Source organism: Poecilia reticulata, chromosome 3 (assembly GCF_904066995.2).
Source record: "Poecilia reticulata chromosome 3, P_reticulata-male-v2, whole genome shotgun sequence".
In the NCBI taxonomy this organism is placed as follows: Eukaryota; Metazoa; Chordata; class Actinopteri; order Cyprinodontiformes; family Poeciliidae; genus Poecilia; species Poecilia reticulata.
Genome location: NC_088832.1, coordinates 31,772,034 through 31,789,356, shown reverse-complemented (window position 1 = coordinate 31,789,356; position 17,323 = coordinate 31,772,034). Strand labels below are relative to the sequence as shown.

The 17,323-nt window shown below is 36.5% G+C and overlaps 1 protein-coding gene across 2 annotated transcripts in view; it reads left to right on the top strand.

The window, feature by feature from the left end:
* The window catches only part of LOC103462905 (protein kinase C-binding protein NELL1), a 237,735-nt gene that overhangs the window by 57,738 nt on the left and 162,674 nt on the right, over window positions 1-17,323 (top strand). For both annotated transcript variants that reach the window (XM_008405946.3, XM_081605463.1), the window contains one exon: window positions 16,081-16,177. In XM_008405946.3, coding sequence (XP_008404168.2) covers window positions 16,081-16,177 — 97 coding nt within the window. The remainder of the gene's footprint in view (window positions 1-16,080; window positions 16,178-17,323) is intronic.

Sequence of the window (17,323 nt, the reverse complement as noted above, 5' to 3'; positions counted from 1 at the left end):
TCAACACAGAATAGTTCCTCAGTAAATGAGATTTCAGATATTATTTAAAGAGTAAGTGTGCAAAAATCCAGAGACCTTATTATTTTATACAGGGAATATCGACAGACTCAGTTTATTTGAACCTGACCTTTTGGTGGTTGTGTTTGTACGGTTTAAAAAGGCTCATCATTAATTGGAAAAATAAATATTTAACTAAAGATGGTGCTGTTTACTGGTCTCACACGTAAATCATAAACTTTATTAGTTGTTAACCAATATTTTTAAAGTTTCTTTGTGAGAACTTTGACATTTTCTAGCTTTTAAAAGGGAATCAGAGTAAAAGTGACTGGAATTTTAGTCAGTTTTATTATTTAACGAAACTAGTATACAACATTGACAAAATTGATCTGTTTTTTTTAGAAGTTTTAAATTCTGGGAAGACAACAAATCTGAACACAATCAGTCATGGTATTTTGCAGAACACTCATAACAGAATACACTAAATATTAAAAAACACATCAACACACTGCTGTGCTGTTGCCAAAGTACACATTGTTCTAAAACAATATGGAGATTTTAGGCAAAATGATGCGTAGGTGATACAGAGCGGCCTTAGTTTCTGGTAAATGAATGTTACTCTTTAACAAAGTTGCACTGTTGAGACCAACATGCTGCATCAAAACGTTCTGCCTTGTTCTGAAAGAGCCCTCAAATATGAGTCAGAATACATAAGCTTTGTTTTTCATGCTTCATACAAAGAAATTCCCAGAAAATTTAATCAATAGAAAGATTTTTAAAAATCCTGTTCTCTCTGTTCTTCATGCAGAGAAAAAAACTGTTTACCTGTCCAAATGATAACCTAATTTCTCTCTCTCTCTCTCTCTCTCTCTCTCTCTCTCTCTCTCTCTCTCTGCTTCTTTCTTCCCAGAGCATTTTGGGTTCATATCAGTAAACAACCCACACATTCAGAAATAATGACATATACTCAAATGAACTAACATTTCATGCTCAATTTGCAGAGTGTGAAAATGGCTGTACTATGCTCCGTCATACAGAATAATTTTTTTCTTTTCCCCCCTCACACACACCTGTCATTTCAAATGTATTTTCCTGGTGCATAACTTGTAGGTCATTTTCCTCCCACACACACATTGTGTCGGTTATTGCTGGTGGTTATAATGCTGCAAAGACAAGGTCAAATGCCCACAGAACTGTAATATGTCATTGAAATCTCTACATTTCCCCTCTTGGAAACCTGGAAGCTGTTCACACACTCAGATTATCCTTTTTGTTTTGGAAGGGAATAGTTAGTTGGAGTTAATTGCTCCATCTGTTCACCATGTTGCTGTCCATTACTTGAAGGTCATTTTATTAGCAGAGTGGTTGGCGTTTCCCAGAAGCCTTTGCTGCAGCCTTAAATTTTTAGCTCCTGCTGCTGTTTTTTGTGCTTCTCTCTGGTGTCTCTTCCTATTTGGTACCCAGCGCTGCCAGGCCTCTGCATGTGTGATCTTTAGATGTGATATGAAAGTCAACCTTCAAGGAGCACCGAGTTGAAAGTAAGTTGTTTCTCCTTAAAGGCTTCTCCTTTAGGGGTGCAGAACACAAATATGCTCAAACAAAAGTAACCAATAACAAAAAGCAAGTCATCAGAGCTTCTTATTCATTATTTTAATATCATGAAAATGCAGAATAGGCTAAAGTGAGACTTTTCGTAGATGCACAACCTTAAATATCATTTTCTAGTGGGTGATAAAGAGGGTATTACATTACACTAATTGCTAATTTCAATTGTTTTCAATATGCACATTGTGTTTTAGATTTTTCTCCTTGGATTTAGCAGATTAGGTTGCCATTTTGCACACTAGTGCAACTTAAGAGAACACTGAAAAACAAACTGGGACAAAACAGACCCTTTATTTTACTATCTTGCCTTTTAGAGACATTAAAAATACAATTATAGTTGGGTAACAACTCCTATCACAAGGTTAGTTTTCTCTTTAAGTCTCTTTTAAAACAAGTGTCTTTTTTATGTTGTCATGGAAACAGGTTAGAAATTATCATGCTATCTAGCTCATTTACAAGACCTGTCTTTGTCCTGATCCAAGCACAATGAAAGAGAGAATATTATGATGTGTTCATAAACAGAAAGGTAATGAAGCCTCAAAGGTTTGGATGTTATGAACATATTACTTCAGTTTTAGCTCCTGAATGTTTGATCCAGTACGTTTTCAACAAACAATGCAAAGTTCTCAACTTGTCCTCAAGGAGAAATGTACATGGAAACATGTAGATTTAAGAGGAAGTGTCCAAAATGGAAAATAATATGCAATAAATAGGCATTTTAAAATATTTTAAAATGCCTATTTTGTAAATGCAGAGAATAAAAAAATAGTAAAAACGAGCTTAACAAACGTGGTGTAAAAACTTGTAACATTTTTTTTTTATAGTTCAATGTATTATTTATTCCAACGCTAAAAATATTAAACTAAAACCAAGTATAATGTATATGTATAACACCTGCTTGACAAGAGCATGAGTAACGAGGCAATAAGCAAAAAATGACAAGTAAAATAATTAGTTCAAGTAAAATAGTTTGTCAGAAATCATAAACCAGAGAAAAAGTTAAATTTACTGGTTTTATACAGGAAATATTTATTCCCCTTCAGTTATTTTACATTATATCACATTACAACCACAAATCATTTTCAATTTGAAATATTTTTCTAATAACTCAAGGTTTTATTAGGAAATGTGTAATTTTTTTTCCCCAAACATACATTTTAACTCATGAAGATCTTGAATGGTTGGCACTTTGTTTCTACTGCTACAGGAATATGAAGGGAGGTTCTGTTCTCACTTTGTTTTTCTCTCTAAATGGATTGGTTCCCCTGATGTTCTTGCTTCAATAAGCAGTCAGAGGTTCAGGGTAGCTGATGATGAAACAACCCTTACATACGAGTACGTTGTTGCAAAGTTGTTTGCCTGGTTTGCTTAGAAAAACAAGAAAAACTTTGATGGACTGGCAACCTTTGTCTCATGATCCTGCAACCTGTAACAGAATTTAGCTTGTGGGGGAAAAAAATGAATAGATTTATAAATAACATTAATCCAGAGTCAAAAGATTACATGTTTGGAAATGTGCATATCAAGCCTGTCTAAGGACTGAGGTGCGTTTTCATTACCTCACTATTTGGAACAAATGCATTTCTGGAATATCTTGTCATGATGACTTGGATAACTAATGTATCATTTGACCTTTTGATTGTACAAGCTTTCATGTGATGGACAAATCTCTACTAACAGTCTAGTGCACATAACCTCCATATAAAGTCAAAATTAGCCACCCTTTACTTGTTAGCTCTAAGGAAGCCTATGTAGAGCAGAGAGGGGCAATCCCAGCCCCTGGGGGTCTGTGGACTGTGTATTTATTCAGATCTGCTCCCACAGATCAAACTGAAACTTTTTCTTTTCTTACACCATGTCATCTATGTTTTAAATAATTTATATTGGAGCTTGGAAACACCCAACACATGTAGGACACTAGTCCTTAAGGAAGAGACTTGTTCACCCTTGTTATAGAGTCTTTGGTTCCTCAGTAGGAGGGATGTCGTTTTAAAGTCATGTCTAAGTTTTTCTTGCTGAGGGGACAGGTGGCAAAGTCCAGACTTTACCTACATCATGTGGAGTTTGTGAGGACTTTCTCAGCTGCAGGAACAAGAAGAAGAAGAAGAAGAAGTTGACTGCTTGAAACTGTGATAACAGTGTTTGTTTCTGTCTGAGACCCTCTTTGTTTGAGTGACACACATCCCCACCCACCAGAACCTGAGTGCTTTCAGAGTGAGAAGTCTTTGATAGATTTGATCAATTAGGTTTGAGTTTTCCTGTCAGGCTGCAGCCTAATGACTATTTTTAGCCTTTTGTTTTTACAACTGAAAAGCTATAAAGGTTACATTAGTTTTGCGCTGTCCATCCACTGTATTACACAGTTACAATGTCTGCAATCAGAGGATTATGTAATCAGCTTTTGTCTTTCCTGCCAATGCAGCCTCTGCCAAACCTCTGAGTAAATATTCTTAATGTGATGTTTCTCTCTCTGTCTAATGGTGTGAGGGCTCATTCGATGAGCAGTTAGACAACAGTGTAAGCTCTGTTTCGAGGTGATTTTTTTGTGGGATATTAGTGCTTCAACTACCTGGTGAAAATCACAGTTTTGTTTGGCACAGATGGCCATGTGCTTTAGTAAACCAATGTTTGCATCCGGGCGATCTCTGCGGCATCCAGTAATTTTATGCCTAACTAGCGGCCATCGCAATTAATCACAGAGTTCATTAAAGGTATTTTCAGTCAGAGCAATAAGGAGGTGATATTTCATACTATATGTTTTGTGCCCTCTTCTTCTCCTTCTGGAAAGTGCAGTTATATGTGTAATATTTTTGTTCTATAATTATGGATAGAGGCCAGTGGATACCGGGTTCATCCATATTAGAGTAGCAGATTCAGGTTCCGCATAACAACGTGTTATTGCAGTAGACTTTACGTGGCCTGAATTCACCAGGAGCTTTGCTAACAATGCATACAGATCCACATTATTCACCTCATTTGGCCCATAAATCATCTGGGGACATTAATGTTTAAGACGTAGTTATAGCCAAACAGGCCACATTTGTGGCTCAAAGAGGGGTTGTTATGGGTTTCATTAGCAATGAACTGCCAACAGCCAGTGTTTTTCTTTTTCCTCTTAAACCTTCAACTCCCTCTTGCACGTTGCTACCCTGAACGCATTTCCACAGATCACATTGCATCTGTGTGTGCTTTATTATATAAAGACCTGCTTTCAATTTTTTGAAATTGTTGCCTGTTTTGACCTTGATTTTTTTTCTCCTTCTCTCTGTAGTCGAGCTAAATGCTTTTCTTATAAGCTTTTAAAAAAGTTGATCAGTTTTGATTTCTGTTGCAATAAATTGTGCATGATGTGTAAATCATGCATGAGTTCAAAGGAATGTCTACCCTGGTGATACTTATAAAAAAATAAGCAAATAACCAAAATATTCTTTGATTTGCTCTTATGTGAACTTTGAGACCTAAAAAGCCTAAGTTGACATAAAAAGGAGACAAACATCATTAAAGTCAATTAGGAATATTTAATCAATTTAAATGAAGCAAATGTTGAAGTTTAAAATTTTTTTTTCCAGTTGGGATGTTTAAGTTAAATTTAATGCAATGATTTATAAACAAACTCAAAAGCATTAGATGATACATAAAGCAAATTGGAGGGATACTATTGGAAAACTTCATAACAAAAAAGGTTTTAGATGTTGAGGTTTTCACAGAAACTGTCTGAACTGAGAAAATGATTAACTTGTTCCCTGGAATATTACAAAAGAAAATTGTGATTTTGACAATATCTGATCGTAGTTGTACAATTTAATGCAGGGTTGACCAAACATTTTGTCACGTGGGAAAAAATCAACAAAAAAAAGGAAAAAAGAGATTAAAATAAAATCAACCAATCAAAGTTGATTGTTTGTTTTTTGTAGAAAATTGATATTATTCATTGGAGATCCAAAGATCTTGAAATGATTTTGTATATTTTCTGTATTTTATTTAGTTTTTTAAATTCTTTTGGGTTTGAAAATATTTGAGTCACTTTCTGTCAAAACACTTGTTATAGTTGGCAAAGTTTAATAAATTAAATAAAAGCTGATTCAGATATAGCAAAGTCAACTTTTCAGTAAAAGTTTACATAAACAGTTCCACTTCTTATAAAAAATTGGTTATAAAACTTTTGTTGTACTTAACATTTTTCCAATTTTTCCTGATTAAGGGACAAATTTGTATAATTCTTGAATCACAGTTTGGGGCCACACAAAATCACTCCAAGGGCCACAAATGGCCCCCAGGCCACATTTTGGACATCCCGGATTTAGAGAATATATTTAAAAGTTAAATGGGGCCTCCTTACATGGATTTTTTATCAACTACTTTTTCTTTTTTGTGATGAGTCTTTTTACTATTTCATGAACATTGTGATGAGAAATGAAGCTATTTTAAAAATGGCATCACATGTAAATGTGCAACTGAGAAATGATAGTGATGCTGTTTCATGCTCTAGTGTGAAGTTCAGTGTGTTTATGTTTTTTTTTTAACATTTCACTAATGAAAAATGGTATATGTTAGCTCTCCACCTTCAAGAATCCACTTGTGGTGCTTTTGTATCCAGCAGCCAGAAAATGACATTTTTACTTTGCTCATTAAAAAACCCAGTCAGCTGGAAGGTACATTTCTTTTTCCCCTTCCTACTAAGCAGCTCATGAGCCCGGCCAGCACTATCATTATGATAAGAAAAAGGCTGTTATAGTAGAATGGTACATTAGATTAATGACAGATTTGTAAAGACACTGAACTTCATCAGATAAAATGTCAGCTCGCCTCCCTATATGTTTTGCTGTTCAGTAAAATGAAATGATGTTTTAATATAAATGTGATAAAATGTAGTGACACAGGTCGTGGTCAAACCATGCATGAACAATTTGAAACCATACCCCGAATGAGGAATTCAGGTGTAACGTTTTAATTTCCTGTGAAGGGCAGAGCCAGCACCGCTCAGCAGAGCAGCAGCCATTCATTACTTCATTACCTGGCAATGCCCCTGCCAAGAGAAGGGTTAGGCTCAAAGAATAATAATGAGTTGAAATCAGGTTAGCAATGCCGCACGATGCCTTCCGTAACCTTGACATTGTTGGCATTAGCAGGGTTTGGGCTTGAGATACAGTTCTGGGGGGAAAGTACTGGATGGTTCCACTGCAGCAGTGTGAGAGAATATATGGTGAAACCACACAGAACATGTGTAGCCTTTGGGGTTCAGATCAGTGGACCAAGTCCAGAAAAATAACCAGCATTTAGATCAATCTGTAAATGCACTTCACTGCAGATCTGTTGGAGCTACTCCGGCAGCCTGATGAAGGGCAGTTTTAAATGTCAGTGAAGTAGTGGGAGATATGTAGATGTTTTATTTTGACTGGATGCGTCACTCCACTCATACAGCAGTTATAACGTTTCCATTCACTTGGCCCTGTTTGGTATACGCTGCCTTATGCCTCCTTCACACACTGGGACTGCACCACAACCAACGTCTGGTGGTACCCAGCTACATTTATTTGAGTAACTTTTATTTAAATGTACTTTTAGGAGTATTTTTATGAAGTAATGCTACTCTTATTTGAGTAAAATTTTAAAGTCACACATCTAGTTTTTTAGTTTCATAAGCTTTTTGTTTACTGAAATAATTAATTTGTTATATGAATTATTGCCATTTCCATCCGTAAAACAATAAAATTATCACTTAAACGTCATATTTTGACTCGTCTGATGTAATTTTTAAATATTAAATGATCGATCAGTTGTAGCCCTTGTGTAACGGTCATGATTATTTATTTAAAAAATAAAAATTGGAACGGCCAGGCTGGTTTATAGCAACACTATAACTCGATCAGCAGCTTGGCAGTAGCTCAGTTAATTTAGTGCATCGCTCCAGCTGTGCTCGTTGATGGAAGTGTGAACGAAGCATTTTTTTTTTCTGGATGCATTTATAATGTGATTTATTTGTTTCACTGTCACAATGAAGTCTTTATATTATCTTTAGCGAAAAGGAGGAGAAAAGCGTGTAAGCAGTGGCTAAAAGGTTTGAACAGAATAATGACAACAGTCACATATCGGCTCATAAACAAAACATGAGCAGTTTTATGCCAGCATTACTTTATATCTTGGATGTTTGGTGGTTTGATGTGCTAGACACAGAAACTCTTCTCTCCTGCTGATGAGCTGATTAAAACCATCCAAATCAAAGGCTAAAGCTGATGGTGGCAGTGCAGAAACCAAAATAGGAAATGCAACATTTTGTTAGGAAACATAAAGTGGTAAATGTGCTTTGACTAGTGCGACACGTCGTCATAATTGCTTTGAGGCTATGAAATTTTCCAGATTTACCTTTAATCAGCCATTTTAAAACATCTTCAAGGACCTGGAGATTGTTTTTTGGAAATATCCAACTAGGAATATTATAATTTGTTGAATTTTGTTATCAAATCTAGATCCTAGATGTAGGATTAAGATGTAAATTAACAGGTTAAATTAAGATGCAAGTTCTCTAGATTTAATCTAGGCTGAAATTTTTGCCCTTTGCACCTTTGAGTAAATCGAAACTAAATAGAAGTGATGGAAAACAGTGTATTGGTGGACTGAGTCAGCACTGTTGGTACCGTTTCATAATGTTGATTTCTTCGTTTCTTTACATTTGTTGTGAGTTGTTATTCAGAGATGTTATTATTTACGTAAATAAAGAAAAGTGCTGCTTTTCTCCTGCAACAAGCATCATCATTTATCACAGTGTCAGACTTTGTTTTCATGAACCGAGCTAAAGTTCCTGGGCCACCTGATGGCTTTCTTCTGTCAAAGGTTCACTGTTTAGTGTCAAGTGTGATAAAGTGTGTCATTACTGTTTCTGTCCTCTGTCGAGCTCAGCAGGGTCCAGCCCACCTGCATCAGGCGGTCTCGTTCAAGCCGCATGTGGCAGGCAGAGAGAGCTGTGTGTGCCAAGGAGACCCAGGGGACACCATGATGCATCCCTCCCTTACCACACTCCATCCTTTTTATATAAGAATATGTCTTTAGCCAGACTAGTTGTGCCTTATCAGAAACGGATAGAAACTTCTATCAAACGATAAGGTTATTGCAGAGGTGAGGCAATTACACGTCTCTGACACAGCGAGGAAGCAGGCATACGGTTCTACTGGGAGTTTGATGACAAATCCAGATTAGACTCCATTTTCATCTACATACTGCAGGTAACACCAGTTCTATACTCGGAAGCAACCTTTCAGTAGCAGAAATTTGGGTCGTTTTATCCATTAAACATGATACATCTGCCATCTTAAAAGAGTATGTTCCACTTTCATTGTCGTGGTTTCTCTGCCTTCTGCTCCCAAAGAGAATGTTCCACTTCTTCTTTGGCTACTTGTGTCTGTATTTCTTTTATTTTGCCTTACATTCTGGGATGTCTTGGTAAGGAAAATATATTGAATATACTTTGAATTAGAAAAATAATCTTATTTGTATTAGAAGTTCCTCTGCCTGTCACGTTGGAGCATAATTTTAATGTCTTCCTGCCGCTGCGTGGTGGATTTCTACTTTGAGCTGACCTGGTACTGTTTGCCTCAGTCACAGAACGTCAGCAGCATGAGAGAGAGAGAGAGAGAGAGACTGACAGATGTCTGTCTTAGAAGTACTTTCTGCAGAGATTCATTGACAGCTGGCTAAATATACATACAGGTTCCTCTGTCTAAGGTAAAACGTCTCTCTGGTCCGACTTTATTCAGCCACAAAAGTCATAATCTTACGTGACTTGGGACAGTTAATTCCTTTCCAATTTGTTTGGACATCTTTAAGTTTTCTCAGTGATTTTCAACATACAGAACCAATAACCTTAAATGTGTTTTTCTACACCAAGCATGTCAATAATTATATATTATTGTAAAACTATAAGGACAAGCAAGATTTTTGAGTTAAATCAGCCGTTTACTTCCTGTCTGCTAACCAAAAGTTTTATATGTTAACAATTCATGTGTTACAAATTAATGTAGATTTTTATGACGAACATTATTGCAGGAAAGAATTCAATGTGATTTACTTTGAGAGTTTTGCCAATCAATACCAACTACGTCCATAATAACAGTAAAATTTAAGTTGATGGTAGTATTTTGTCAAAGGTGAAAGTTCTCATTGGAACTTAAGATTTACATGTTAGACCTGAAATATTAATAAAAATATCTGATGCACAGCAGATCTCAAAGTTGTTTAAGCATAAAATCAAACAGCCATGATGTTTTATAACCTGAAATCTTGAAGAAAAATAAGTGCTTCTGTAATACAATTGGAAATAAAAGGTTAAAAGGAGCAGCCAGTTACTACCGTCATTGACTCGGAGTATCTCTTAAAGACCAACATTTTGTTGGATTCTGGGACTAAAACATTCAGTTACATCATCAACGACCTTAAAGGAGGAATTGTTAGAGCCCATCAGTCTGAAAAGAGCCATGAGACCATTTCCAACCAATTTGGATTCCACCATTCTCCTGTGAAACAGATTGTTCATCAGTGGAAATCATTCAAGGCAGCTGCCAAACGTCCAAATCTCCTTCTGCCACTAAGGTCACATTGAGTTTAGTTCACACTGCAAAGGTAAATATACATGTCTCAGGCTATACATGTTTCAGTTATATTGTTAATGTCAAAAAAGGGTTCAAAAGTTATAACATTTACTGAACAACAAGAAGACTTTTAACATGAGCGAAGTGGAAACGTTTGGCTGTAATGCACAGTGTTGTTTTTAGCATGAAACCGAAACAGAAAAGTGTATATCAGTATTAATACTTGAGGATCGTGCACAAACAAAAGGTAACTATGTTCTCAAATCAGGCAAATTTTACCTAAACACAACTTATTTTAACTTTTTATTTCAGTTTTGAAATAAAATAACTTTTTATAAGCTGAAGATTTTATAAAAATTGGAGTCCAAAAAACAAAAACGACAAAAAAGATTTGAATACTTTATTTTATTGATATGTCTGGATAAAGATCTTTAAGAAACTCTTGACACTCCCCATGCAGCGAGTTCAAACACAAATGAGGTCAGTAATTTCTAAATAAATTGCAAGAATCCCAGTTAAATATTGCACCACAACAGGATGGTTCATAGTGGATATTTAGGTTTCTAACTCTGAGTAAGAAAAAAGTAAGGTAGTTTAAGTTGAGATGGTAGTATTGCAAATTTCATGGAGCTAGAAAATCTAAATTTTGGACACTGAATCAGTTCTGCTGCTGTAACTGAATGGACTACAAGTCAGCGCTGCGGAAAGAGCAACACTTATATTCTCAAATAGGCTGATCATTAGCCATGTTTGTTGAGCAAATTAGACACATTTACCAGTAAATGAGCTGAAATTGATATTCTGTTTCTGTAAATGGATGTTAACTAGTCAGGGCTGTTTTAATGGCCGCATCAGAATTAGTGAGCATAATTTTCTCCCACAAAGGAAAAGTTGCGTGATGGGAATTAGAGTATACAATGCTTACAATACATTGGCATTATTAACCTGCTCATTCATAAATTATCTTAGTTTCTTGGAAAGAAAATCTCTGAAAGAAATATGTCTTCTGTTTCATTCACTCATTCAAAATTATTCTAGGTCATTTTTTTAAGTTTTGAGTTCATAGTATTACATCTGAACCCTCAAAAACAGCTTCAATTGAAGCACGTTTGGAGGGTTTTCCATCTCACAGTAATAACTATTAATCCTTACATGTGTCAGTCTGGACTTTTTGATTACGTGGATAAAGTTAGAGCACTGAAACATTTGAACCATGCAGGAGAAAAAACAGGATCTGGATTTCAAACTTCATCTTTCTCTGTCGGAGAAAAGACAGAAATATGACAGAAAATATCTGCTACTCTAAGTGAAAATGTAAAGTGGCCTGATGTTTAATGTAGCTGACAAATGTTTGCATAGCACATGGTGAAGACTTAAAGATTATTCTTTTAAAGGAAAATTATGAAGACAGCCATACACCTAAATATATTGAGCCCAGCTTTTGGAGCTTGTGGCACTCTTGTATTTGTATTTGTTGCTTGTGACTTTCTGTTTATTTATATTCTTTTGCTCGCTGTCACCTGTGGCGTATAGATAGCTTGTGGAAGTTAGTTTACGGACTGAAATACTCCCAGTCCAAGATTAAATGCATTTTTTTCTCTTTTACTCGGCCTGTAAATCAGTCCAAAACGAGGCGGTCTGACAGCTTGTTCTGAAATGGACTGTCAACAAAATAAATACAGTGCACTAAGTGGATTTATACAGTCCACCATACGGTGCTTCCACAGTTCAGCCTGGACATAAGGCACTGCTTCCCAGCTGGGGGTTTTGCTCCTTGTTCCAGCCTCTGCAGTCACATAAATGATGGTGAGTAGTTCTGCACCTGCCTTCTCTTATCGATATGTGGGTCTCTGCCTCTCTCACACAGTCATTAAAAAAAAAGGCATATAAGACCAGTGTGAAAGTGGAGCAGTACTGACCCATTTTACTGGTTATGGATGAAGTTATGGGTAAAGTGGCTTCACTGTGTGACGCACTCACTGCAAACCACTCCATGTTCAACAAGCTCTAATTGATTAGTAATTTCCTTCCTACTGTGTTGATTTTAATGAAAGCTAGAAATTTCCTCCCTACAATCTTTGACAGTAAAACGGGGATTAATGGACACCTGTTTTCAAGATGCAGAATTGCTTCAATACTTTCTAGATAAATAAAAAAAACTTGGTCATTGTAAATGAGCACAAATGTTCTTGAAATGCTCTGAAAAAGTATTTACAGATTTCTTCCATTTCTTTAAGGTTAAATGTTTCTGATTGTCAGACTAGTTTAACTATCAAGTATAAACTAACTAATACTGATCCTATGTGAAAAAAGTGTCCTCCCAACCAATACACCTTTGGCACCAACATTTGTCATCAATTGTTTACAATATTTTCCATCAAAGGTGTCTTTTACGTTACTTTAAAGGAAATCAAACACACTTATTTGCAAATTTGTTTGGATTCCGTCCCTGAAGAGTTTTTGAGCACGGATTAAATCCTGACACAGTATTTAAAACATATTTAAGCCTGGATTTAAATGTTACATTTTTCTTTTTACTTTTTAACGATTTAGATGTGGACTCACTGGTTTCCTGTTTGACTGAAATGAACTTGATCTTAAATTAAAAAAACAAATGGTTCCAATCTTTTTTGTAAGTTACAGAATTTGTGGTTATAATTATTACATATAGCAATTACATAAATCATCATAAATCATAACTCGGTTAGTTTTGCAGCAGACGCACACCTTCCGGAAAATTCAACTTCTTGTCAGAAATGTGGAACTGGTCTCTCTGTTGTGAGCGTTGTTGTTCCACATGTCTTAAAAAGCTGTTTTCCATCAAAAACGGCCCACAGTTTGTCTGCTTTTTGTGAATTTGTGATCTAAAGCATGCTTGACAGCTCCACCAAAGAAAATTCATACTGGGTGAATATTTTTCCCCAGCACTATTTTTTTCTTCTAATATGCAACGAGAAACTAAATCTGCTATATTTTGTAGACTTATTCTTTTTTTATTTAAAAAAAAATCACTTATCTGCTTATTTTATACTCTTCAGAGGAACATTCAGTACTAATCTCATTTGGAAACGCAGAGCCTCCCCTTTTATTACATTGCATCTTTTTGGTATTTAATGGTTTCAAAGTATATCAGCCGCAGCAGGAAGTCTCTAAATTTGCAGTGACACAGCTTTCATGGCAAAAGGACAATACTGAATGCAGCTAATCACAAAGATAAAATTACTCACAGCAGTGCTGGATTTCATGCAGTGTCATTTCCTCTTAATGCCATGCACACACACCACATGCTATTTAGATGTCAACTTTTTTCTGGAACTGAGCAAACCAAGGCCTAATTGAATAAGGGACAATGTTGTTTCAGATTGTGTATGTGGGAAATATAAAAGGCCACAAGAGGGACAAGAACTGACATGGAAAGAGGCAAAGTTTCATTATTTCTGGTAGCAACGGCTACTTTATCATCCACTATAAAAAGGAATGTAATCTTGTAGCTGGTCAGAAATCAGCCTTCAAACCTAACGTACTTTAAGACGTCTTAATCATGAAGAATGCAGCATGTAACTTGTATAAAAAAAATTCTAACCATCTATCACCATGCTGTGTAATATGTGATCATTTTCCTCCACCTCCTTCCTGTGTGCCATTGTACCAAAATGCACTGCTCCTGACCAAAAACAACCAATCGGAGCCAGGAGGAGGGTCTTGACGCTGTCAATCAATGTCATGTGCTAAATGTGCTAAAGGCAGAGAAACAATTAACCATTACAGGAAAACCGTTAATCCTTTTATTGATGGGCATGCTAACCAGCCTGAGCATTCACTGTAGGCTGTGCTGGCTGCAGCGTAGCCGAGAGCAGGGGGGATGAAGCAACACCACACACAGGGTGATTGACAGCACTGATATCCTCCTCTTTGCTCTGATTGGTTGTTTGCAGATAGCACTGGGAGAAGGCAGATGAGCTTGATTTTTTTTTAAATTTTTTTTTTCATAGATTATCTGTCTCATACTAAACTGTCCCAACATAGTGACAGTTTCAGCAAATGTATAGAAAAATATGTTTTTATATGAAAGTTACATACTGCAGCTTTAATGTTGAATAATATAAAAATAATCTATTACCTCATATGTTGTATGAAATATCTTTAGCGAGACATATTTCAACCTATTTTAACTCAAATGTGCCATTGAAACGAATATCTACAGTTGTAAATTATTCTTCATACACTTCAGTGAAAGCTTTTGATATTATTAATGTAAACAAAAAAAATAACTACAGAAAAATTACATCTGTAAGATAATTATTCTGCTGCAGAAAAGGGTCGATTTTTACTACCATTTGTTTGTGTTTTCTACTCATGTAATCATCCATTGTATGCCAGCTTATTTCACACTGTTCTTAAGTAGTGTGGTGAATTATCGACATACGGTATGGTATAATTTCATTTAGCTGTTAATTTTATGTTACACCTTTTTTTCCACAAATTGTTGTTCTGATTCCTTCTTATGCCTTTTGAAATGTGAAAGATTATGACCCCCAACCATTTTTTTTTCTGTCACAGCAAATAATTGATCTAAATCACAAAACCACAATTGCTCACAGTTGATTGTGAGTAGTTTACAGAAGGTTTCTTTAAATCATCGGTTGTTGAAGCAGGTCCAAAACACATCAGAGAAGGATACAAATTGATGTGTTGTCGGTGTGAAATGTCCTGTGGCAAAAGGCTCATATTTGCACTTGTAAAAGTCAGTTGGCAAAACTACAAATGCATGAAATGGCAAAATGAGCTGGACTCGATTGGTTTGATCGACCAAACATTCCCACTTGTCTCCAGCAGAGTCGGTAACTGCTGTCCATCTGGACCTCTTTGCACTCTGTTTTTGTGCTCTTATCAATCAATCTGCCGCACACAGAGCAGAGCAGAATGTGAAGAGACAAAGTGTGAATAATTAAATGGCGATGGATACAATAATGAGACAAAGTGGTTTGCAAATTAATAGAAAGGGCCTCGGGAAAGATTGAAAAATTACCCATAGTTCTTTCAAAGAAACTCTTCTTACAGTTGGTTGACCATAAGATGGGAGATTCAACCCTGAACTTTCTGGCTTTTTGTTTGGATGTTTCTTAAACTTCATCAATTTTGAATTTGTTTATATATAAGGAGGAATTGTTTACTTAAGGTGCCGTCAGCACTGATGATCTTTTGACTACTTATTTTACTCAAGTTGTGATTAAATGTGGTCAAATGCATTTAATTTTTTTTCTCCTTAAATGCAAGCAAGAGTAGTTGGCATAAACCTATTCTCTCAAAAGTTTCTGTCCTTTCATCAATTAATAATTTATTTTTATTTTGGCACAGAGTATTTCCTGAATACTTAAGAGTTATTATTATTTCTGTGAAATCACACACATCTTTGTTGCAAACACATTAGAGACCGTATATATGGTCTTTACGGTTAAAAAGGAAAGAAAAGCAAAAATAATCTTCCAATATAAGGCGTGCATGGGTTCAGAGTTGGAAGAAAGTGAAGGACAAACTTCAATATTAAACTCACCTTAGTTCAGAAAACATTGGTGCAATGTTTAATGTAATAAAGCCCGTTTTCGTTGGGAGTTGGGCAGTTAATCCACCATAGATCTCAGGACCTAATAATAATAATAATAATAATAGTCTGTTGGAGCTGAGGGGTGAGACTGGCTGTCATGCTTGGAGGGAACAGCTTCTGCTCAACATTCTCTAAAAGGAAGACGAGAGAAGAAGGAGCAGACAGAGGCATATTCTGTTGGATTCATCTGCACTGAATCAGTGTTCCTGTCAGAACAAGATCAAGCAAAGACAAAAATGTGTTTGAGCCTGTGTCATTAACATAACCTTTTCTCTGGTTTGTTGTTGGCAGGATTTATGAGCGGGTGATAGACCCTCCTCAGATGGAGCTTACCTTAGGCAGTGGAGTGTGGCTAGGCCAACACAGCCACAAGCACGGCTTGTTCAAGGTAAGCTTCCTCCCCCGATGCTGCACGCACACACCTACATTCTGCTTGTAACTGAACCTGCTTCACATTCAATAACGCCTGGTGTAATTGAACAAATTTGCAAAAGGGTGTGAGTGTGTGTGTGTGTGTGGAAGAAACACAGGAATAAGATTCTGAAACAGAAGTGCCGGGGGCTCGGAGAAACTGCACAAAGCTCAGCGTGAGCTTTGAAATGCTTATTCCCAAGGCCATCACAATGTTGTCAATTTCTAATTGTTACTCATTTTCTCAGGCTTCTGCATGCACTCACAGCTGGCAGGGGACATGGGAGAGCCGAACCAGGACATGCACACAGTTTTGATATTCATAGCTCTCCCTCCCACCTGCCATGCAATCAGTGGGCTTTCTATTTTTCTTTTGTAACATATTGATTAACTGCAAAGCCCCACTGCGGTGAAAATTATTTCTCCTCCCCATGCTTTAAAACCTTTGTTGCCGCACTGGAGCACTGTCCGTCTTCCAGCTCTCCCCTTTTGATTTATTTATTTTTTGTCTGCTGTTTCACCAAAACTGAGAAAACGGCAACATACTAGTCTTAAATGTAACATTTCAATCAGCCACTTCCTTGCCTTCAGTCATCTCAAGCATGTGCTGGTGTACATGTGCACGCAGCAGCTCAACGTGATGTCAGGTGCGTTGACAGATGGTGTGGAAGAGCGGAGCCCCGTGTGAAGTGACAGAGAATGAGGAAATTTTCCCCTCAGGTTCGTTCTAGTATCATTGTATCTCGGCTGACAGCTGCCCTGGTAACACACTAAATCAAGGTGCTGCTGTTTAGTGTATCAGAAGGGCCATTTCGAGCTGCAGCTTGTTTTGAAAGTACCGATATACATCTCTGGAAAACCACTCGGGTCATTCTTCAGTGTGACAGAGAAGGGAAGTGGGAATTCCAGCACACCGTTCTGATTTTGCAAAGCAAATAGCTTTTTGTGCTATTTTTAGAACATAAATTTGTACATTCAAGCTTTACAAACAGCAGCAGGTTTATTTCCTTCAAATTCTTTTTACATACCTCTGCTATGTAACATACTCTGCTCGTGTTCTCACTAAAACCAGGAAGATAGAGCACATAACACCAGCTTTAAAGTCCCTACTCTGGCTCTCTGT